Here is a 23,853-nt window from a genome sequence, read left to right on the forward strand (position 1 = left end):
AGTTCTCATGCAAAGTTATCACTCCACTGCAGAATAATAAGCCAGCATTCTGGCTTAAAATCAGTTTCTTAATGCCAAGCTGACTCCGAGACCTTACAAAACTCCCTTCCCATTATCTGCCTAGTATTCCTTCAAAAAAGAATATCATTTTGAACTCCATTTCCAAAATTCATTTTTTTCCACCTTGTCTATTCCACTCAGATCTGGTTCTTGCCTTTCTACCTGCTTCAACTTGACTTGACACTTAATATTGTGCCTGGTTTTCTAGTCTGCTCTTGCCAGGGTACTGTCTATGGCTCCCTTCCTCCCTGGCCTGCAGCCACAGCCCACAGTGCCACCTACTCCAGGCCAGGTTCTGTAGCCTAGAGTCACAGCCTAGACTCAGACGGAGGGGCCCACTCCTCCACACCTCCACTTACCGTAGAAGGAACTGAGTAGCACTCGTGAGTTTGCATAGTATGAATCAGTTCCCATGAGTGAACTAATTGCTAGTATCTGCACTAGCAGAGTCCTCACCAGATTCTTGTAGAAGATCTATCAAAAAATAGGCCAATATACACCCACACTCAAACTGCCAGGCCGCCCTAAATCCATCACAGTACTACGGAAGACACGACTACAAGAAGCCCCACAGAAGCATTTCAGTTAGTCTAATGGAGAAGAGCTTGAGGTGACAGTTGGTACGACGAGGTCACAAACAAGGTTCTGCAAATGGATCATAGCCAGAAAGAAATGAACAATTTTCAGATGTGAGCAGCATACAAAGTTTCTCACACACTGGTCTCTTCCGCTACTGCATTTGTACATAGTGATCACTGCCAGGAGCAGCATCTTTATAAAGAACTGGAGTGAAACATATAGCTAATTATATTTTACATGATTTCCCAAAGCTACTATAGACAGAAATTGCTTTGTAATCTTTGCCATCACTGCAGAGTCAATGCACACAGAAGCAATCTAAAATCTAGCCTGGATCTTCCATGATTAACATTTTACTTACTAAATTGAAATAAAAGAAAAGTAGTGTAAGTAGCAAATTTTGCAGTCTGTTCCCTTTCTCAGGCATGCCAGTTTAAATAAAGTAAGTTAACTAAATAACATAGACCAAAGATGGTAAATAATTAGCATACTTGCTGCTGCTTTTCCCAATGTTGTTTGCTTCCTGCAGTCTTTCCCACTGGGTCTTCACAGGGTCTTGGAATTCTTATTAACACCACATACTAGGGAACCACTACCAATTCATGAGAACTGGCAAGAGTGGAATTTTATGGCCGCCCCTGCCCTAGACAGCTACTGGACATCTTCTGCCTCAGAAGCTAGACAATAACTTCCTTTCAACATACAAGACTTATATATAGTTCTCATAGTGGGTGCTGGTATAAGTTTTTCAACTTCTAAGCCAGGAGATCCAGATATGGGCTCTACATATTATGCCTATATCTGAAACAATAAAGGCTAGAGGTTAAGATGTTTGTCTACAGCCTTGCTGCTCCAATTATAGTCCTTAGACCAGCGGCACCAGCAGCACCTGGAGCTTGTTAATAATGCAGACTCTCAGCCCTGACCCAGACTTACTGAATTAGAATCTTCATTTAAAGATCCATATCTTTGATTCATATGCACATTAAGGTCTGCCTAGACTACAGGACACAGAACAAAGCACAATTTTTCTCTCCAAATAGCTATGACTTTCACGCATGTAAAATTCAGCTCTCTGGGTTTAGTAACATGCCTCTTGATCTAGATTCTACGTTCAGATTGTCTATTCTTTTTATTTGGATATATGTAGGGTGTAACTAAGCAGCCATGGGCAAATTCAGTTTTCCAATGATAAGAAATGCACTACTTGGGTACATAATAATTATTAAGGATTTTACAAATATCTTCTCACTTAATATAATAAGCATTCCAGAGAAGTAACATCTTAAGAGAAAAAAAATAACTAAAGGTTAAAAGCAATAAATAACAAAACTTTTTAAAATAACAGAAGTTCTATTTTAATCAAAGTTGTCAGTGAACATTACTATTGCAACGAAAGAATGGCTAGGGATGTCATTAAGAAGAGAAGCATGCATACGAGATGGGGTTTCAGTTTGGTGTGGTCACCACATTTCAGGGTCTGGAATCCTTAATTTTGCATTTTCAGAAAGAGTTGACTTTGGGACCACACCCAAAGTTGATTACCCTCAAAGGACTGGTTGAACTCACTCAAGCCTCAGAAATTGCTGTTGGGCCCAGAGGAGACCTTTTCAGTGGCCAGCAAACTTATGTCCACAAGCTAAGAAGCCAAATTCTTAGTGTCGAATGCCTAGAAAGATGAAATAATCATCCAAAGCTAGTCAGGGAGCAGAGGATCAGGGAAAAGGAAGGTAAGTAACAAAACAATATTTGGGGGGCTCCATTTTCCTAGAGTCCATGTATTCCATTACTCTTGCTTAAACAAGATCTTTCTTTAGACAAGTAGCAACAAAATCAATTAAGTGCTAGCTTTCTTAGTACAATTCATTCCAGCCTGCATCCCCCAATTGGAATTGGGCACTCCCAAATGTCTGCAGCCACACAGCTGCTCAATACTGCAATTGAAAATCTCACCCCTGCACAGACCACATAGTTAAAATCGAGCTTTGCATTTTACAATGCTGCAAATATCTTTCTCATGAAGAGTTCTCCAGAGGATTCATGTATTCCATGACTAAACCTCTTAAAGCTCTGGAGAGAGCTAAGTAAGACAAGAAGTATGTCATGTATGTTTGTATCTCGCCTTGTAGAAGTTTAATACTTAAAAGCAGTGATATTGTGAAGTGTTTCAGAAGAGAAAGAGGTGACATCGTTACAGCAAAGAGGTTATGAAGAAGGGATGTTGCAAGGGTAAGAATTCCTTCTCCCGAACACACATTCTCTAAACTGTCATAAAGAATGTGTGGCCTCTGTGAATGAAGCCATTTCCCCATGGTGGGTCCTGGCTGTTTCTAGTTTGGACCATATTAATCTATATACGTTCTTTATGTTTGAATGTTTAAGAGCAGAAAAAGGGGTGATTTCCCGGAGAATTCAAGTGAACTTCTTTCAAAGTCTTGTTCAATATTGAGAGCTCATTGCCTACTGTTCTAGGAGCATCTGTTCAGTCATAAATAAGGGAAGTCCAGGACCAAACGCAGTGGATTAGAAGTGATTAAGTATATGTGCAAAGTAGAGAACATCAGATTTCTGATTCATTTGTGCATACAACTTTTATTTATCCACCGCAATAGCTCAATTAAATTACCTGAGAGCTAAAGAATTTAAACCCAAGAAAGTCTCACTTCAGCAACTATCATAATTGCCTTAAGAAACAACGTCAAATAACCTTATACAGTCAACTCTTAATTATGCATGTCAAGAGAGCCCGGGGAGACAGGGATAATTGGCATTCAAAAGTAATCCTCAAACTTTATTTTAACTAAGAGCTAAAGTCTCTCCTATGACTAAACCTCTGAGTGGAACATTGAATGGAGGAAAGTTGACTGGTTAAATGTTTAGTTCTGTTGTCCCCTGACTACCCTTTGGTTGAAATGCAAAATAATAGTCAACCAGAGAGAGATGGAAGAAGAGCAAAGGTGCTAGATAATCCACAAACTGGAAAACAAAATCAGAAAAGTTAGAGTTCCTTATATTTGTAAACGTGATTATTTGGAGAAGTCTTTGTAAGACTGGTTTTTTGCAAACTGCCGTCCGTTGGCAGCTGTGTCTCAATGACGCCCCTGCAAGTTAAGTAAACCTAATTTTCACTGCAGAGAGTTGTGCTCTGTCAGAGTCCCAGCATTTATTTCACAAAGATGTTTGCAAAAAGTTACCTGTGTGTCTTATGTTAACAACGAAACCATGTGTAACAGAATTCATTTTAACTCAGACAAAAACGCTAAGATGCCTCGTTATCATTCACTAGCAAGAACACTGGATAACTTCATACTTGACCTAGACAAGTTCTGAAATTGTTGGCTTGTTTTAAAAAGGACCATTACTGAAAAAGACAGCTCGTTAGAGCCAGGAAAACCTAATATAAAACCTCACTTAAGACACTACAGAAACCAAATATTTCATCCAAGGTGATTTAAAACTATTCCAACATTCCTGTAAAAATCATGTTTGCATCGAATAAAATACTGCATATTTTCTTTGATCTTTCAACTAAGTTCTTCAAAGATTGGTAGCATGGTGTGTACTGCACCTGAGTCAGGACACGTTAATCAGTTTGCCAGACAGAGCCCACAAATAAGTTATTGCTGGATCTCTGAAATCTTGAGTTAAATCTAGGGGGATTATAGTTGGAGAAAAGAATAAGGTAGATTTTGGAGTTTCCTTGACATCTTTAAGACTAAAACAGATAACCATCTCTCTCCTACCTGCCTGAAAGAAAGAAGTAGGTATCTTCTCATGAACCCTCCCATCTCTCCAGTACTACTAATCTGGATGCCTAGAGAAGGGGAGTTCAAAAGCCTTACAGAAGAAACAGGGAACCTAACCATCCACAGGTGGCTATTCAATTTTTCTGGTACTTCCACTGATAATCGTTCTATCTGGTTTCTTCCTAACATCTCTGAGCCCTGTCAGCTCACCAGATCATCATTCAGTTGCTAAAGCTGGGGAGAAAAGTAATTACTGTTATTAAATAGCCAAAATTGAAACTATCCAGGAAGTTGATCCTGCCAAAACAAACATTTAAGCATTGGACAATGGGGCCACCTACAGGATCAGGGGTTTGCTATCTGCGCTGGAGCCCGTTCAAGCCCAGAGGCAGAGAGCGGTCCTGCGGAACCTCCTCATGCCCCCCCACTGAGTCTGCTCCCACGGTATTCCGAAGGCCCGCGGGCTCATTTAGGAGAAATACTAAGGGCTAGGAGGGTTGAAGCAATTTCTTGCGCTGCCTTAACATAGAACTTCATCCACAGTTTACTGAGTGGTTACGAAACACGTGGCTCCTCAAGGTCTTCCTGCTCTCCTTCCAACGGCCGCGGCGGCCGCACGCGCCTAAAGCAGGAGAGCTCGGCGTGGGTGTCAGGGCGCCCGCGGCGCGGAGGCTGCCCCGGCGGGGCCCCAACGGAGCCCGCGCCTCGGCCCGACGCGCAGCCAAGGATACGCTCCAGGTAGTAGGCGCCCTCGGCCGCCACCGCCTCGGCGGTGGCCCCGGCACTCGTCAGGCCCACGCCCAGCGCTTCTTCCAGGACCCGCAGGGCCGACGGAGCCATGCCTTCCTCCGCCGCCATCGCTGGCGCTCCCGGGCCCGCCCCCGCCGGCCAGCACGTCCCTAAGGCCGGCCTGACGCGGCCGCCGGAGGCCCCACGCAGCTCTCGCGAGAGCCCGACTCCGCCTCGCCCCGCCCACCCGGCCAGCGCTGGGTACCGAAGGGCGGCCCGAGCCAGACGCGTTGGAGCCCTCTGAGTTTCCCGGGTTACCAGGGCAACGTCGTTGCCTAGTTACCCTGAGAGCTGGGGACGCGGCTCCTGGAGTGGACGAGATAAAACGCGAGGAACAGTCGGCTTGGATTATACACATTTTCTTACCGAGGCAGCTTGGTTTTCTTTCGTTTTGACCCTGTCCTTTCTTTCTCACTTCATTTTCTCCCGTAAATTGCCTTTCTCTTGGTTCTTACATGCCCGTCATCAGTCCCCGGATTTTAGATGTGTGTAGAGCCCCAAAGTCCCCAGGGAAAACTCCTGAAAAAGAGGGCGGGGGGAACCCTGGAAATCATAATTGAGAGATTGATCCAGGGAACTACCATCCTCAGATGCTTAGCAATAAAAAGCTAGGGGGGTTACCTAAGTCAATTCCATTCTGGTGCTCTTTGAAAGCATTTATCTGGAGATGCGTTTTGACTTTGGTTTTATAACTGGCACTTGGAATAATATTTGGTTATGTAGCAGAAGCATCTACAGGGCCCTTTTCTTTGCAGGCTGTTTTTCATTCTACATTTCTTGATGAAAATTGGATGCAAATAGCAACAAAGACAGTGGTAACAGCAAAAAGATAGTGGTAACTCCGTAAGGAGGTGATTGAGAGCCCGGGTGTTGGAACCAGAGTGGCTGCATTTGCAGCCTGGCTCCCTTGCTTACTCGCTATGAAACCTCTGACAAACTGTACAATGCCTCTAGGCCCCAGTTCCTCATTTGTCAAGTGGGGATATAGTATTACTTACCTCAAAGTATTGTTGCAAGGGGTAGAACAACATAAAGCATTAAGAACTCATCAGGCACATAGTAGACACTAAGAAATACCTGTTATTTCTATTGAATTAAATTGTTTTTTTGGGTATTATTTTTTAGAATAATCAAGGGCCACAATTAGACATAATAATTGGAAAATTTGTTCTGGTATTTATTCTTTTTTCCTTTGAGGAAGATTAGCCCTGAGTTAACTGCTGCCAATCCTCCTCTTTTTGCTGAGGATGATTGGCCCTGAGCTAACATCCGTGCCCATCTTTCTCTACTTTATATGTGGGACACCTACCACAGCATGGCATGCCAAGTGGTTCCATGTCCGCACCCGGGATCTGAACCCAGCGAACCCTGGTGTGCCAAAACAGAAAGTGTGCACTTACTGCGCCACCAGGCTGGCCCCATGGTATTTATTCTTTTAATAAGTTACTCTTTTTCCTTGAATGCTCACATCAACCATATTCTGAGCATAAATAAGCATTAAATTCAAGGAACAATGATAAGAGGCTGAAAATATAGGTAAGAAACTGAAATTGGGAAATCTACCACTTTTATAGAAAGCCTGCTCTTTATTCCAGAGGGGGGTTATTTCATCACTCAGGATTGTTTCCTGTAAAGAAGCCTGAGAAATGACCTGGGTAAGGGCGGTAAGTGCCTTTCATACCTGGCAAGACATGTAGGAGCATGGAAGAATCATGGAGGAGGGTCTCTTGAACAGTCAATACTTACTTGAATTTTGTGGGTGGGTCTATTACAGTGGCTCTTTCTTAGTTTTTAGATACAGTATGTCAGATTCTACAGACAGATTTGAATCCTGGCTCTTCTGTATGACAGTAATTAATTTAAGCTCTCTGAAGCATAGTTTCCTCTTCTCTCAAATGGAGATTTTAATAGCTACCTTATTAAAATATGAAGAATAAATGAAGTGAAATATGTAAAAAGCACTTATCATCACCATGTTCAGCATATTAAATATTTTCAATAAATAATTGTTAATAAAATTTACTCAAAATAGTGACTGGATATGCTAATCCTAAGTTGGACATTGTATTTGTGAGGAATATACATATATAGGAACATGTTTTTCTCCTCTTCTTTTTTTTTCTTTAACATCTGTTGCCAATCTTCCTCTTTTTGCTGAGCAAGAGTCACCCTGAGCTAACATCTGTTTCTAATCTTCCTCTATTTTCTATGTGAGCTGCTACCACAGCACGCTCACTGATAGACGGGTGGCGTAGGTCCATGCTGGAAACCAAGCCTGGGCTGCTGAAATGGAGCATGCTGAACTTAACCACAGAGCCACCAGGGCTCACCCTATAGGAACATTTTTAAGACAAAACTTAAATCTTTCTAGGGGCCGGCCTCGTGGCTGAGTGGTTAAGTTTGCACATTCTGCTGTGGCAGCCCTGGGTTTTGCCGGTTCGGATCCTGGGTATGGACGTGGCACCACTCGTTGGGCCACATTGAGGCAGTGTCCCACATGCCACAACTAGAAGGACCTGCAACTAAGATATACAACTATCTACCGGGGGGATTTGGGAAGATAAAGCAGGAAAAAAAAAAAAGAAGATTGGCAAAAAAACCCACAAATATTTCTAGAATATCCAGCACTCAAAAACGAGGAAGATTGTAATAGAGTCATAAGAAAATAAATGAAATATGGCCAGTATCCACTGCTTAAGGTAGAGAAGTGGGAAACGTTCTTGTCAAAAGAGCTAAAAAAAAAAAGTCTTCTAATGCAAAGAAGTATCATGACTGGATTACTCCAAAAAAATTTCTGGAAGTCTAATTCTCTAAGGGTTCCAAATAACCAAAGTTTCAATTCAGAGTTACCAATTTGATTATGTCCATTTCATGGATTTTAAATTTAGAGGTCACCCAAGATATTTGTGGCTCAATATAATTTGAACACACTCCACAGGGACCTAAGCAGCAGTTGATTTAACAATCCAAATTAGAAGCATCTTTAATATTTTATTTTGTAAACCCATAGATCTCTACAGTGAGTAATATTTTTTAAAAGCAATGAAATAAAAGCAAAAATAATCTTAACAAATATAAAGAGAACCAATAATTGCCTTCAGATAAAAATGGGATGCAACTTTTCTAGGTGACTGCTAATATCTTAAAACTAGCATGTCTTTGCAGCAGATGAATTTGAAAATAATCCTTTTACATTGGTATTCTTCTTCTGTTAATTGATGGCTTAATTAAAAAGGGGTGTGAAAGCCTTACTACTAAAACCCCGAGAACTTCAGATCACACTAGTGGTTTCAGTTATAATGCCATCCTATAACCCTTCCATCCTATAGTCCGTCCTTTTTACAATATTTTACAAACTTCCTTGAAGTGGAAAAAAAGAAAGTGCCTTAACATTTTAATGAATGAACCTCAAGCTCTCTAGTTTCCTTTTGACTAGGTTCCTGAAAGAGGTAAATAAAGAAAACCAATGGAGACGATCAAAATGAAGCAACAATCACAAAGGACAACAGATTTTATTTCCTTCCAGCCTAAATGCTCCATTTTTGTAAAAGTGAAATTATTTTTAAAAGCAAACAGAAAGGAATCTGACAATGGATTTGCTCTCTGCATGTATAGTTTCAAAGCAGAAAACTCATATGCAAAGATATAGTAAAGGTAAAGTACTATTCAATTTTCAGAAGCTATGAAGGTTCATTTGCTATCAAGCCATTTACTGATACATCTTTTTATAAAAATAAGTATCTTATTTTCTTTCAAAACTTCACAGTAAGTGGTAGGATGTTTTAGAATTTCAGAATCCATAGACGTAGCGGTAATTGGCTGTGGTGGAACTTATCATTTTTCAACTATACAGCTATATTTTCCGTTTTTTCACTATCAACCATTTGAAACTCTGTGTCTCTTGTGTTCTTTTCCCATGTGGTTTAAAATAGGCTCCATCTTCCGCCTCTTGTGAGGGGGACATGATCCAGGCATAACCTAATAAGAACATCTCATTTCTCTTGGCTACAGGGATCAGTTGCCAAATTGAAATGTAACCTAAAAGAAGCCAATGAGATTTGGTGGGAATTTGTTGGGAATTGTGGGAAAGAGACTTTCATTCCGTTCCTTGAGACTTAAGTTTTAAAGTTGCCACAGCCACCTTGCGAGTATGAAGAAAATTTCTGTCCAAGAATTGAGTAAACATGGAGGGCCTGGGTGAAAGAAAGAGAAAACTTGAGTCCAGATAGAATCACTTGAGCCTCTATATACACGTATATATTCCCTCGCTCTGTCAGCTAAGAGGGCTGACACACAGCAACATCGCCATTGCAATGAGCATACCTAGCACCCAGATCTTGGTTTCTAACACCAATTCCAATAAAAAGAACAGCCATTGGAGAAATGGCTGTATCTAAGATTGGCCTTGGAATATACAAGATGAGCCTGAAAGTGCCAGAAAGTAAGAAGTGCCCCCACTCACTAAAAATCTCGTAAGAATATCGAAGAGACGTGGGCCAACTGAAAGAGCTCCCAAAAACGTACAAAGCTAGAAAAATTTGAGCAACAAAATTAAGAAAGTAGTAGTGAAGTACAACCCAAAGTATAAAAGAAATATCTATGAGTCCATACTGATATAATAAATGATTACATAAATAAATAAATGAAGGGGATTGGACACATCTCCTGTAAGAAAGCATTCCAAATAATGCAGGTAAAAACACCCCATCCCAGGAGTGGAGCATAACTCCTCACTCCTGCACTGTGGACCCAACGTGGTGACTTCCTCGCAGAGTACAACACGAAAAGGAAGGACAAAGAGTAGCTTTACGGTGGAGAAATCTGACAACCACCACCTCAAAAACCCATACCCCATGACTAGTCACGAGAAAAACACGAGACAAATGTCAGGTGAGGGACATTCTACAAATTATGTTACTGGGACTCCTCAAAATAGTCAACATCAAATACAAGGAAAGTGTGAGAAAGTGTCACAACCGCGAAACTCCTAAGGAGGCATGATGACTAAATGTAATGTGGCGTCCCAGAACAAAAAATGGGCATTAAGTAAAAACTAAGGACAGTTGAGTAAAGAATGGACTTTGGCTAATGATAATGTACCAATATTTGTTCATTAGATGGGACAAATGTACCATATCAATGTAAGATGTTAACATTAGGGGAAACTGCATGTGGGTATATGGGGACTTTCTATGCTGTATTCCCAACTTCTTAGTAAATCTAAAAGTATTCCAAAATAAAAAGTTTATTTTCTTTTAAATTACTTGAATCTTGATTCTAGTGTAGCCTTAAACAAAATTCATCCCTTGACCTTTGTCTTATATGAAACAATAAATTACTTTTATTCTTAAAGATTGGCAACTGAGCTAACATCTGTTGCCAAACTTCTTTTTTCTTTCTCCCCAAAGTCCCCCAGTACATAGTTGTGTATTTTAATTGTGGATCCTTCTAGTTGTGGCATGTGGGACACCGCCTCAGCATGGCCTGATGGGCGGTGCCATGTCCACACCCAGGATCTGAACTCGTGAAATCCTGGACCACCGAAGCAGAGGGTTTGAACTTAACCACTGGGCCACCAGCCGGCCCCTTGAAACAATAAATTACTTTTCCTTACACAAGTTTCCATTGGGGTTTCTGTCACTTGCCAGTCAACAAGACCTAGCTGATACATTGACTCTATATAGAATCTTTATTATTTTCATACTATTTGACGATATACTTTACTGCTAAGGGGTTTTTTCTAAAAATGTCTGATATAACTTACACATGTGCATTTAGACTGAAGAAAACTTTTCTCCCCACACAGGTGGAAGAAGTACAGTTTGTTTTCACACATAGGAGAAAACTGAGTGGGCTAATTTAGACATCCAGGGCACTCTCCTCTATCTTGTCCGCTAGTTGGCCACTTCCCCCATCTAAAGACTGAGAAGAGAAAGACAACAGATGTGGTGATATTAAAGGGAAGAACAATGGCAATGATTGGAAGGACAGAGGAATTGAGCCGAGAGCAGTGCTGGGTTGGAGGTAGGAGCTGGAGAAGTTGTAGGTAGAAAAGGAAGTCTGACTTGAGAGGCCATGATGACAGTTCCGGCCACTAACATCTAACGACAACTAATGACCACTTCAAGCACTGGAGGCTCACTATGGAAAATCTGCTGTCCAGTATTCACTGCATGCAGCAATTTCCAAGACAGCTGTGTGAGATGGTCCTTTCTTCCAGGCACTGCAAGTTCAATTGCCATATTCCCATAACTGAAAACAGCAGAGCAGATTTATCTAAAGCATTTTCTAATCCTTGATTGACTATATTTCTTAGCATGTCCACAATTACTCACAGTACTAGAAATAAAGTAGGAAAAAAAAGAAAGAAAAAAGTATGAAAAGAAAACTTTTCCTCTGAGGCATATACCTGTAATGCTCAATTTTGGGGGGTTGAGTTTGAATTTTTGAGAAAAATTTGAATTTTTCCTTTTTGAAAAGACAACTCTTTTTTTCTTCCTCCAGTGGGAAAGTAGGGCTGGTAGTGGATAGGCCAGTTAGCACATTGTATCTAGAGTGGTCACTTCCCAGGAATGTTGAGAGAGAGAGTTGTGTCTCAAAGAATTTATCAAAGCCAGAGAACTGTAAACTGAATTTCCAGAGACAACGCACAGAGCCACAGAAGTCACAGATTCAGGCAAAATGAAAGCAGTGGATTAAATGGTAGATAATGGGCGAAAATCCAAGACGACTATGTGAATTAAGAAAGAGATTTTGAGGGGCCGGCCCGGTGGCGCAGTGGTTAAGTTCGCACGTTCCGCTTCTCGGCGGCCCGGGGTTCGCTGGTTCGGATCCCGGGTGCGGACATGGCACTGCTTGGCAGCCATGCTGTGGTAGGCGTCCCACGTATAAACTAGAGGAAGATGGGCACGGATGTTAGCTCAGAGCCAGGCTTCCTCAGCAAAAAGAGGAGGACTGGCAGTAGTTAGCTGAGGGCTAATCTTCCTCCAAAAAAAAAAAAACAAAAAAAAAAAAGAAAGAGACTTTGATTATTGTAATGAAAAAAATATGGGGCTGGCTCCATGGCCGAGTGGTTCAGATCATGGGCGCGGACATGGCACCACTCGTCAGGCCATGTTGAGGCGGCGTCCCACATCCCACAACTAGAAGGACCTGCAAATAAGACATACAACTATGTACTGGGGGGGGGGGGGGGGGGGGGGAAATAAAGCAGAAAAAAAAAAGATTGGCAACAGTTTTTAGCCCAGGTGCCAATCCTTAAAAAAATAAACAAGGAAGATTGGCAATGGTTGTTAGCCTAGGTGCCAATCTTTAAAAAATATATATATATATATATATATATATTTGTTGTGATAGGCAAATTCTTCAGTTCAATATCCATACTTGTTTTAAACCCTACTTTAAATCTAGATTTTTTTGGTGTTAATTAAAGTTCTAGATGCACCTTCCTCCAACCTGACACAGACACACCCTGATTTTGAGATCTTGCACATTTCGTTTTTCTTATCAATAATTTTGTAAATTAATTAGGCACAAGCAGGTGCATCTAAATTTTTGGTAAAATCTGCAGGAGAAAAATAATTCATGATTTACAAGAATATCAGAGGGACTTTGGTGACAATAGTTGCTGATGACAAACAAGAGCAGGAGAAAGGGGACTGGAGGCGAGGATGGTACAAGTAGGCTGACAACTAAGAAGCCTCCGATTTTCCCTACTTCAGCAGGAATCTATGAAAATTGACATTCTATCCATATTCCCTAAGATCACCCTTGCATTTCCAGAAGAATATTATTTTTAAATTCTTTAATAACTCCAATATCCAAAGTTTACTTATGTAAATTTACTCATTCATTAGCTTTCTTCATATTTATATACTTTAAACAGTCAATGCCTTAAAATGATTTTTTTTTGTTTTTACATAGAAACATTTGAAATACACAAAAAGAAATAGGATATAAAATATTCATATGAGTGAACTTAGCAGCCAGAGAACACTTGAATAGGGGACCGTTGTTCCCAGAGACTGAGGAGGATGAGAATCATTGCTGGATGATCAAGAAGTTATAATAAACATACCAGGAAGTCCAATGGCTACTGGATTGTATCCTTCAACTTAGGAGGAAATAAATATTCTATTTTCTAAGAAAGCTTCCGTCATGAAAAACAGAATCTTTTTAATAAGATTATTCACAATTTTGCCTTCCAGGAGTGAAAAGTAATCTGGAAAATGCTTCTGAAAATCTGTCCTTCTACACAGTTTGCGCCTGTGGAGACCTCTCAGCTAACTGCCCCCCCTCAAAGCACTCTCAGCTTCTGTTGTCTACACACTGTTGCCTCTGGGCCACAGTAACACCAGCACATGAAGACAATTGCTTGTTGGAGTGGAGAGACAGAGCCTTAAAGTAGGAGTGATTTCATGATTACTGTTGGCTTCCCAATGATGAAAATAAGACTGATGAGAGCTAACCCTTCCAGAGTGACAGAATGCTATATCCGGAACAGTTCATTGGCTCCCACAACAATCCTTTAAAGCAGTTACTGAGACAGAGATGAGGAAACTAAGATGCAGAGAGAATCAGTAACTTGCACAAACTCCCTCACTGAGGCAGTGCTAAGCAGATGCAATCTTCCCCCGTGGGGCATGCAGCTATCTTTGAGATGGGAGGATTAGCCTGGTGGTGAGGCTCCTCAATGTCCCTCTCCCATCATTCCAATGTGGAGCAGCCTTTCCTCTTACATTTGGTCTCTACACGCAGTAATGAAAACCCTTCCCTTGGAGTTAACCTGCTCCCTCAGGGTCAGGATTCACATCAACCTTCACTAAACTCTAAACAAACAAAAGAATTAGAGAGTGAGGAGTCTATTTTCTTCTCCTAACCAATTTGTTCGTCTCTTCAGAAAAAGAGTTTCCAGTTTCTTATATGTTTTTTCAAAGATATTCTTCAGTAAAGTCTGTATAGTGTTCTACCATGTGTCTAAAGAAAAATATGAATACTTACGTGGTCTTGGATATACTTCCTTAAAAATGTTTTTCAGACATTGATCCAAGTCAGTATATAGAGAAATTTCACATCCTTTTTAGTGGCTATATAGTACTCATTTGTGCAGATATATCATAATTCATTTAAGCAGACTTTAGGCCATTTTTCTGGCTTTATTTCAAGCCTTGGCACACCACCCAAGCTGGGAATGAGAACAATCATCTTCCCTTCTTTCTAACCAAATCTGACTAGAGTGGAAGGTTCAGGAATGCACTATGTACTCCTGGGGAAATGGCCCTCTTCTCATTTTCTGTCTCTGCAATTCCTTCAGCCGTTTCATTGTTGAGTATTGTATGGAAGCTTCTCCAACACATATAATAAAATACTTAATGTTTAGAGTTTTCATAATTAGTTTGTGTTTTAAAATGTTAAAAAAAATTTAAATGTAACACAATTGAAGGTTCAGAGAGACTTTTGAAATTCTCTCTCATGGCAAAATTTCCCAACTTGTTTTCTTGTTAGTAATCACGGATGCAGTTCTTCTTCAAAGTAACAAAGAATCAGTACATTTTTAAAAGTTAGTGCTTAGGTTGCAGTGATTGGGCAATTTTAATAAACAGAAGTGCTAAAATTATTTGCGTATTCAGCAGAGCTCTTTCTGTATCATTCTCTGGAAGAATAATGAAAACTGTAATAAGGGAAGAAATATATCTTCTCAAAGTCACATTTCTAAATCAACTATAATATGACTAAATGTCAGCAAATCAATAAGTCAACATGTGACTTTTCTTGCTTCATGATCCTTGACACAGTCAGGATATGCAAAATGTCTGGTGGAGATCAATGGATGCAGTTAAAGACAAGGATGAAGAGCCAAGCAGGAATTATACATAGGAGCCACTATAGGCCTATATTATATGAGGCCATGAACCTCATTCTAAAAGTAATAAGAAGCCACTGAATGATTTAAGCAAGAGAGAAAAATGGCCAGATTTTAGGGTTCTTAACGTAAAAAAAAAAAAAAAACTATTTGTAACTTATCCTTTTAATTAAAGATATAATTATAAATAAAGCATATACATATATATGTAATCATTCATGTGCTTATTAAATGCATTCTTTTTCATTTCATTTTTGTTTGCCTCGTCCTTCCCAATCTCCTCTCCCTCCCCCTTCTCCCCACATTAGCTCACTCTCTCCAAGGTTATCCATGTTAAAAACAAGATATCCATCTATACTTTTCTCCATGCTTATTTGCAGCCCACCATGGCCTCTAAGCATCACTTCATGTTTTTGCTGAGTGTGCCGGATTACAAGGCCTATCAGTCGCCCAATACTGAGCAGTTTCTCTAGTCACATATGTAGCTAAGTAGGTCAAGGAGACTACAATTCAAGTAACTACAATGACTTTGCTATACCTAGCAGGTAACTCCTTGCTCCCCAGGGGGAAGGGGACTGGCTTATTTGCATAAATAAAGTTCATTTTGCATAAATATTTGCATATTTGCATAAATAAAGTTCACTGCATTTTATTCTTTAATATACATATAATACAATTTATTTAACTTTCCACCATATAATGCCACCATGAGCAATATTAGAATAAAATGCATGTACATATACCCTTGCTTAATGGTAGTATGATTTCTATGGTATAGATTCTGCAGAATAGTGGAAGATCTGGGTCAAAGGATAAATTCGTTTTTAATTTCAATACATGTTTCCAGATAACTTTTGCCAAAAAACTGTAAAACCTGACATTTATATCTGCAATTTATACATGTATAGTTTTCTCTTTAATTTTTGACTCTCTGCTGGGGGTAACATGACATCTCAATATTATTTCCTAAGAACCAGTGGGCTATAGCATCTTTTTATGACCGTTGTCATTTCAGTTTAATATACTGTAAAGTGTCTTTTATCTTCTTCCTCATCTATATTTTTTGTCAATTTCTAAGAGTTGTTTGTAAATTATTGATATCAGGCCTTAGCCTATCAATTCTGTTACAAATATTTGTCCACGATATTTATTATCTTGGTATTGACTTTATTTATAATATATTTTGAAATGAAAAACTTTCACTTTTCCTGTGGTCAACTACGGCTTTATTTTCTTTGACATCTTCTGGTTTCACAGTCTTGATTAAGAATATTTTGCCAAACCTTAGATATTACAAACACTCCTAAATTCTAAAAACTCTCAAGGTTCTTATTTTTTTGTATTTCGTATTTAAGTCTTTAATTCATCTGGAGTTTACTTTTGCATAGGACATAAAATAAATTCCAATTTTATTTCTTCCAAATCGATAGATCACAATACCAGAATTAAAAATAATTTTTCTTTTCCCATTGAACATATCATTTTATATATTAAATTCTCTCTTTTACTGAGATTTATTTATGAAATGGATTTATTTATTGTATTGTATATAACTGGTTCATCTGTTTCTATACCAATGCCGTATTGATTTATGTTTAGTGATTTTTCAATTTTGATGTTCTCCTATTTGGCATGTCAAGTGCCTTTTCCTGTTCCTCTTTTATTCTTAGCTCTTTTTGGGCACTAAACATTAAGATTAATTTATACATGTCCCCTCCTTTGAAAAAAACCACATTGGGATTCTAACTTGAACTGCATTATATATGTTAATTTTAGAATTTACTTCCTAATAATGTCCTCCTTTCCAAAGACACAGTAGGCCTATCCATTTGTTTGATTCTTTTCAGTACTTTCAACAAGATTTTCTATTTTTGTGTCATGAAATATTTAAAACATATATAAAAGTATGACAAATCATTTACTATGTACCTTCTAGAGAGATAAAATGATTCTTTCACTTGAGAAAATATTTCATATATAACTCCTGGTTGTGATGAGTTCTTTGATTTAAATCACTTTATTTTGTCCCGTTGAAGCATTTTCTATGATTTCACTTCATTTGACTTATTTAACAGTTATTGAATTTAATCAATGTCTTCTAAAAACTATTTCCAGGTAAAATCCTATTTAGCTTTTGTTCTGTTCTAACTCATTTTTGATCAACTTATCTGCATTGATCGCTTCCTTTTGATATGTTACACTACAAAACACCAAATAAATAATAAAGAAACGTGGTCCATTCAAATAAAGGATTTAATAAGTTAAGATCTGAATTGGTTCAGGTTTCATAATCTCACGCTGTCTTCTCTTTCTACAGACTCCTATTAGCCTTCTAATCTTCCCTTTCTCCTTTCTTTGCCTTTCTCATAGTCAAATTTCTAACTGTTTAAAACTCTATATGTGACTTTTTTCAGTCTTCAGAAGAAAGAAGCAGAGTCAAAACTGTAGCATTCAATGCAATACATATTTATAGATTTCCTCCATGTACAACTCTCAGTACTAGGCATCAATGATGGGAAGGGCATACGGATTCAAAAATGAATAGTGCATGGTTCCTTCTTCCAAGGAGCTTACGATCTGATAGAGAATTCTAATTTGAAAAATTACTCAAGAAAGAATGACTGCTCCTGCAATATATAATAGCATAAAATTGGGAAATCTTACCGAGACAATGAGAGGGGGAAAAAAGACATAGCCTGGGTTAAGAATAAAATGAAGACTAACAAGAAGAAAAAAAAAATCCAAAAAATTAAAAGGAAAAGTAGATTCTTTAATACATGACGGTACGTAACCATATGGAATACATTTTGAAAATACATTTGAAAAATTTATGATATCATAGTTGAGTTTCTATTTAAAATTGTAAACTAACTATATAATTTAAAGGTACAAAACAAGCTTCTCACAAGTTGTTCTCTAAGTGTAGTGTTCAGACCAGCAGTGCATCACTTGGGAACTTGCTAGAAATGCAAATTCTAGGACCCATCAGGGACGTATGAATCAGAATCTCTGAGGTGAGGCTTGGTAATCTGTGTTTTAACAAGCTGTCCAGGTGATTCTGACAGGCACTGACATTTAGGAACCATGGCCCTATCACATTTTTCCTAATTTTCCAACAGTTGTCTTCATTGCATCTGGATGTAAAGGATGCACCAATGGTACTTGTAAACAGATGTTTGTACAATGCATTCTATTGATTAACTAACAGATACTGGAGTTGTCTCTGGCCTGGCCACTCAGTAAGTAATCAGTGGGTCACCAGCATATGCAGGAAATCTCCTTACCAAACTTTGATCTCTAGATAATCCAGCCCATCTTTTACCTGCTAATCATGAAAGCTTTTCCCAGTAGATAAGTATGCCTACAGTTATTTTAATTACTACTCAAAAGAGATCAGATGACATTGCCTTCAAAATGAGACATGACATTAATTCCACCTCCAAAATGGTTATTTACAGTGCCCTGGGGAGTGTCTGTGAAAGAGACAGATAGCAAAATAGCAATGAGTACTCTCCAAAAAAAAAAAAAGTGAAAACAAAACACACAGAGAGAATGTATTTCATCAGCCTTGAATCACACTTCCTAAATAGCTGGGAACATGAGCAAGACAAATAAAATAACTAATGAAACTCAAACCCTGCTTTTGCCACTGAAGTGATGCACGTGAGTGCATAGAAAGTATTTGAATGGATTTCATCCAGGTGAGATTTGCAGGTGTGTTAAGTAAAATAATACAACCCTTAAGACCGAAAAATCGTTACATATAAATATGTAGAGTTTTCTCTATTAATTTTACTGACATAAATAAAAGTATCATAGGCATATTATGCCTCTTAACAAACTATAAGTTTCATCATCAGTGCTGGAGCTTCATCGTCATTAGCTGGCAGGTGAAGTGGGTCAAAGGCAGGTAAAGACTAGAAGGAACTTTTTGAACCGGCGTTTGATGACTGTCAGAGTTGTAAAGCACAAGAAATTGAAGAAAACCCAAGCGCAAGAAGAAAATATTAGTGACTACAGGGAATATTGTATAGTCATAGATAGTGCAAGCTCTGGAGCAACTATTTACCAGCAGGGTGACATTGGAAAAGTTACCTAACCCTTATGGGCCTCAATTACTCATCCATAACATAGGATTATAAAATGACTTACGTGGAGTTGTAGCGAAGTTTCTGCAACATCATAAAGGCTCAATGAATCTCACATATTAATTATTTTTATAGATTGATCTAAGATCAGTATGCCTCCTGGGGCTTAGCAGATCTGCCAAATTTGAACAACTGGCATAATGATAAAGCTGAGCATCGTTTCCTTTGAAGCATTCCCAGATGTCTCCCCCAGGACGTCTGTTGCCCTAGAGTTTCTCTTTCAACTTTTTGAGGAATTGAGCAAGAACAGGAAGCCTGAGGGCATTGATTCTCAAAGTGTGTTCCAGCCATCAGTAAAGTAGATTTCAGTAAAATGATTCCCATATTTCTACTTATATCTAGTTTAAAGTAGAAGATAATTCTCCCATATAGAACAAAACCCTTAGTGAGAAAATATTCTAACAGGTCCTCCAGGGAGGCGAGAGTCCCAAAACTTCTCCAATAAACATTGCCAAATTTAGTGAAATTGACAGTGAATTAGCAGATGCGCCAGGTTTAACCTGGATTTCATCACACTCAAAATATCTGAAAACACTGGATCAGTGACTAAATTAAAAATGCTGATTATAATTTTTCAGTTAATCAACTCATCGTCTTGACTTCTGACCACAGAATGTATCCATTTATCTTTCTAATAGTCAAATTCTAAAAACAGAATTATTTCTACTTCATTTCAATTTGATATTTAAATGTGTGAACACAAATAATATTTGGTATAAAGTGGACAAAACACATTTATTTAAGGAAAAAGCTATGACACCATCAAAAATGGGAATTAGTGATTGATTTTGTAGAAGTTAATATGTTGTTTCATTTATTTTAAAATATATTTGCTCCAAGACTAATTCAACAATATACTACAGAACCACTGAAGTGGGGCTTATAAGGTTATTTTTCAGCCTGTCAGAAAATATTTAATAGTTCAAAAAATAAATCAATTGCCCAAACCATTGCTAGTTGAAATAAACAAGTCAAGAAATAAATCAACATTATGTCAGAAATATATCAACACTTTTTTCAGTTGATAAATTTTTCCTTTTGACATCACCATCATTATTGTGCTAGGAAATTTCCATTTGTAAATTCAAAAATATAACTTCTTTTCTTTTTCATTCCTTTCATCTATCATCTGTTTGAGAATTCAAATTTTTCTTTACCTACTCTTTCACCCATTCCTATATTCATCTTCATGGTGCTAAGTTAAGCAGTATAAAGTTTGAACTCTCACTATTTAAAAGCCTCTGATAAGTTGAATAAACACTCTAATTATTTCACATATGAAAGCAGCCAAAACTACTGAAAAGGGGCAACGCTTGACTTTAGTTACCCACCACTGTGACCTCCTTCCAAAGAGACTAAATTATTTTCTGCTAAGACTACAGAAACATTACAACTGAGGTGCAAAGTGTAATCAATCTATATCTTATTTATAAAAAAGGAAAGTTTTTGACTTAGAAGGAAAAAAATCTCTCTCAACTGAATTTATTTCCACACCAAAAACAGATTAAATCAAAAGTGTAACATTTTCCTATTTAGAGTTGACCTTTGCTCAATGAATCACATGTAAGATATCTTCATATTTTTGAACGAATGAGTTTTGAAAGGAAAAGAGGAGGGTAGAAATAAAACTAGTGATGTAACTAAAAGGACAAGACAAGGTTTAATTTTTGCCAATGTGAAAATACTAACTGGTTATAAAATTTTGAAAGAAACTATATATTATAAATAAAATCATAAATCAATGTAATCTGGTTTAAAACTAGGAAATAGCAAACCAGAAAACAGAGAACATTTAAAAAAGCTAAATATTATAAAACCCCAGCTACCTAGAACTCTGAATAATTTGTTGGTTTGGATGGTCAGATTTTTTTTTTTAAGATTTTATTTTTTTCTTTTTCTCCCCAAAGCCCCCTGGTACATAGTTGTATATTTCAGTTGTGGGTCCTTCTAGTTGTGGCATGTGGGACACTGCCTCAGCGTGGTTTGATGAGCAGTGCCATGTCTGCGCCCAGGATTCAAACCAACAAAACACTGGGCCGCCTGCGGCGGAGCACGTGAACTTAACCACTCAGCCATGGGGCCAGCCCCTGGATGGTCAGATTTTAAAGGCATGTGATGTTTCACCTCTAAAAGTTAAAAAGGAAAAGTTTAGCACATGAATGTTTCTAAAAGGTATTGTACGTTTCTCTGAATCCTTAAAGACATTTGCTGAAACTCTAAATCAGCTTCCAGATAATAGAGCATCATTATTATAAATATTTGCTATTTCACTCTCCATAAATCAAAGTTATGTAACACAGTTTGACCCATTTTAAGTGTCTCTAGACTTTGTCCTTTGTGATCCGATAGCTGCTTTCAATAATTACAGTTTCCCCCTTTGTAGACAAACCACTCTCTCTTACTTCTCCATGCTATCTGTGTGCCTCCATATAGCATCATCTAGAGTTTATTTTGCTGTTTCTGATCTGTAGAGGACACAGTAGAGCTGTGTGCAAAATAATAATAAACATCTCCTGCAAACAAACCAAGTGAAACAAGGTGCCATTAAACCAGGGGATATTTCTTTACCAGGAGCCTTTTCTGCTTACCTCTGGTCAGAGGCAGAACTTGTACTCAGGGTAGGTAATATTGCTTACCAGTGAATTCTAAATGGGTGAAATGTTATCATTTGAGGAGAATACAATTAGCATAAGAAAAATAATATGTTTATATTCAGTCTATTAATGTAAACCAGTTTATATAACAAAAAAAGCTTAAATTTAAAGGATAAATTATACCAGTGTTTTTAAAGGCACTCATTATAGACAAACAATAAAATAATCATATTTAAATTGTCTTAGAATTTGTGCACTTACTAAGAAAGATCACGAACAAATAAAAAATTGCTCCAGTAATTTTTTTACATATGTGTTTGATCTCAGAATCTTAGAGTCATAGTTTTAGACACGGAAACTTTAAAAGATGATCCTTTTCTTCCTTTTGTTTTACAGATGTCAGCCTGATGCATAGATCAATGTATAAATTAATGATGGAACAAAGAGAATTGGAAGCCAATAAACTCATAGCTAGGTTTTTGCTATGTTTATTAATGTATGTATTAACTGATGCTCAACAGAATAATTCTAATGTATGTCAACTATCAATTCTTAAACAAAGACCACCAAAAAAGCTGTACATCAATCAAAGCTAAATGCACCAAATTTACTTCAGCAAAGGAGATTATCACCTTGACAGTCTTAGAACTATTTCAAAGGTAGAGGTTAGGGAAGAATATTTAGGGAGTTTGGAGTCTGCTTGCAAGTGTTTCAAGTCTTTCAAGGGCGATCTGGTTAGAATAGGACAGTTAGTGCCCTAATAGTTTAGGATCTGAGGTGAAAGTCTGAAAGTCGTGATAAACTAACTGATGTCCTAAGAGGTGTGTTGTTTACTCAGGTGAGCAAACGTATCCTGACGAGCGAGTTCCCACCCAGAGAAGCAGACTGTTCACCCAGAAAACTTGCTTTGTGAGCGTCTTTTGAAGCAAACAGCAAAGAAGCTTATTGGTTTGGAGTCTGATTTAAAATTTTCTGGCTCAAAGTAAAGTAACGTTGACCCAGGCAGTCTCCGATTACTTTCTGAGGTCTGCTCTGACCTCAGGAACATCACGGAATCAGTTAGTCTCATTAGCAGAATGAAGCGCAGGCTCTTACCAGGCAGTCGGAACATCTTGAAGTCTTCAGCGGTCAGCTATTGCCACAAAACTGGGGCCTTACAAACCATGCTGAAACTCAAGAGCAGACAACAACAAGACTTGCTTTCTTGCTCATGCCTGGGTGAGTCAGCTGGGATTCAGCTGAGCTGGGCCCGGCTCCGTGAGGCTTGGCTCCAAAGCATGGGTTGAATCCAGGTTTTTTCCAGGTGTCTTTCATCCTCCTTGACAAGAGACTACACAAAGCCTGTTCTTCTCTTGGCAAACACAAAGAGCGCAAGAGGGCAAATCCAACTCATTCAAGCACATGTCAGGCCTTTGTGCATGTCACATCTACTAACATTCCCATTGACCAAAGTAAAACTCAAAAATCAAATCCAAAACTCTATCCACTGGCCCTGTGGCCCTCTCAAGGACTGAAGAATGGGGTCTCAACGATTCAGTCCACCTGATCTTTCGAAAGAAACACTCCTAAATTTAGCCTTCAAACATCCTCAGTCAGAGATGGTTTGGCATGTTAGAAAGTCTCTGTGCAGGCAGAGAAAAGTACTCAAATATGATTAACATGGATAATTTCTCCCCCATCTCATTCATGATATCATTCTTGCAAATCAGTTTCTAGCCTGTTAAAATTAGAATTTAATGAACTTTTGGGATTGGACCAATCAAGGAAACTAGAAAATACTTAAATACTGATTTCACATGAGCTTGTTTCTATGTTAAATAACTTAAATGTATCCAATAAATCTATCAACTGATGATGAATATGTAAGAATCTTACAGTTTACATAACCTTATCTGTGAGATAAAATGGCTTCAGGGCCCCTTGATTTTTTAAGTAGCCCCAAAAGAGCTATCATTGTTCAAATTATAACCTTCTTTCTTTCTTTCCAAGCTCTCAATGGCTATTTTTCTTTTTTGAAGAAGAAGAAGAAGAGTAGCCTTGAGCTAGCATCTGCAGCCAATCCTCCTCTTTTTGTT

The 23,853-nt window shown here is 38.3% G+C and overlaps 1 protein-coding gene across 1 annotated transcript in view; it reads right to left on the minus strand.

The window, feature by feature from the left end:
• SPAG16 (sperm associated antigen 16) overlaps positions 1–5,290 on the minus strand; it is an 891,247-nt gene extending 885,957 nt beyond the window's left edge. The window contains exon 1 of the mRNA XM_046644878.1: positions 5,117–5,290. Coding sequence (XP_046500834.1) covers positions 5,117–5,243 — 127 coding nt within the window. The 5' untranslated portion in view covers positions 5,244–5,290. The remainder of the gene's footprint in view (positions 1–5,116) is intronic.
• Between the last annotated feature and the right edge of the window lie 18,563 nt (positions 5,291–23,853).

This window comes from Equus quagga, chromosome 17 (assembly GCF_021613505.1).
Source record: "Equus quagga isolate Etosha38 chromosome 17, UCLA_HA_Equagga_1.0, whole genome shotgun sequence".
Classification (NCBI taxonomy): Eukaryota; Metazoa; Chordata; class Mammalia; order Perissodactyla; family Equidae; genus Equus; species Equus quagga.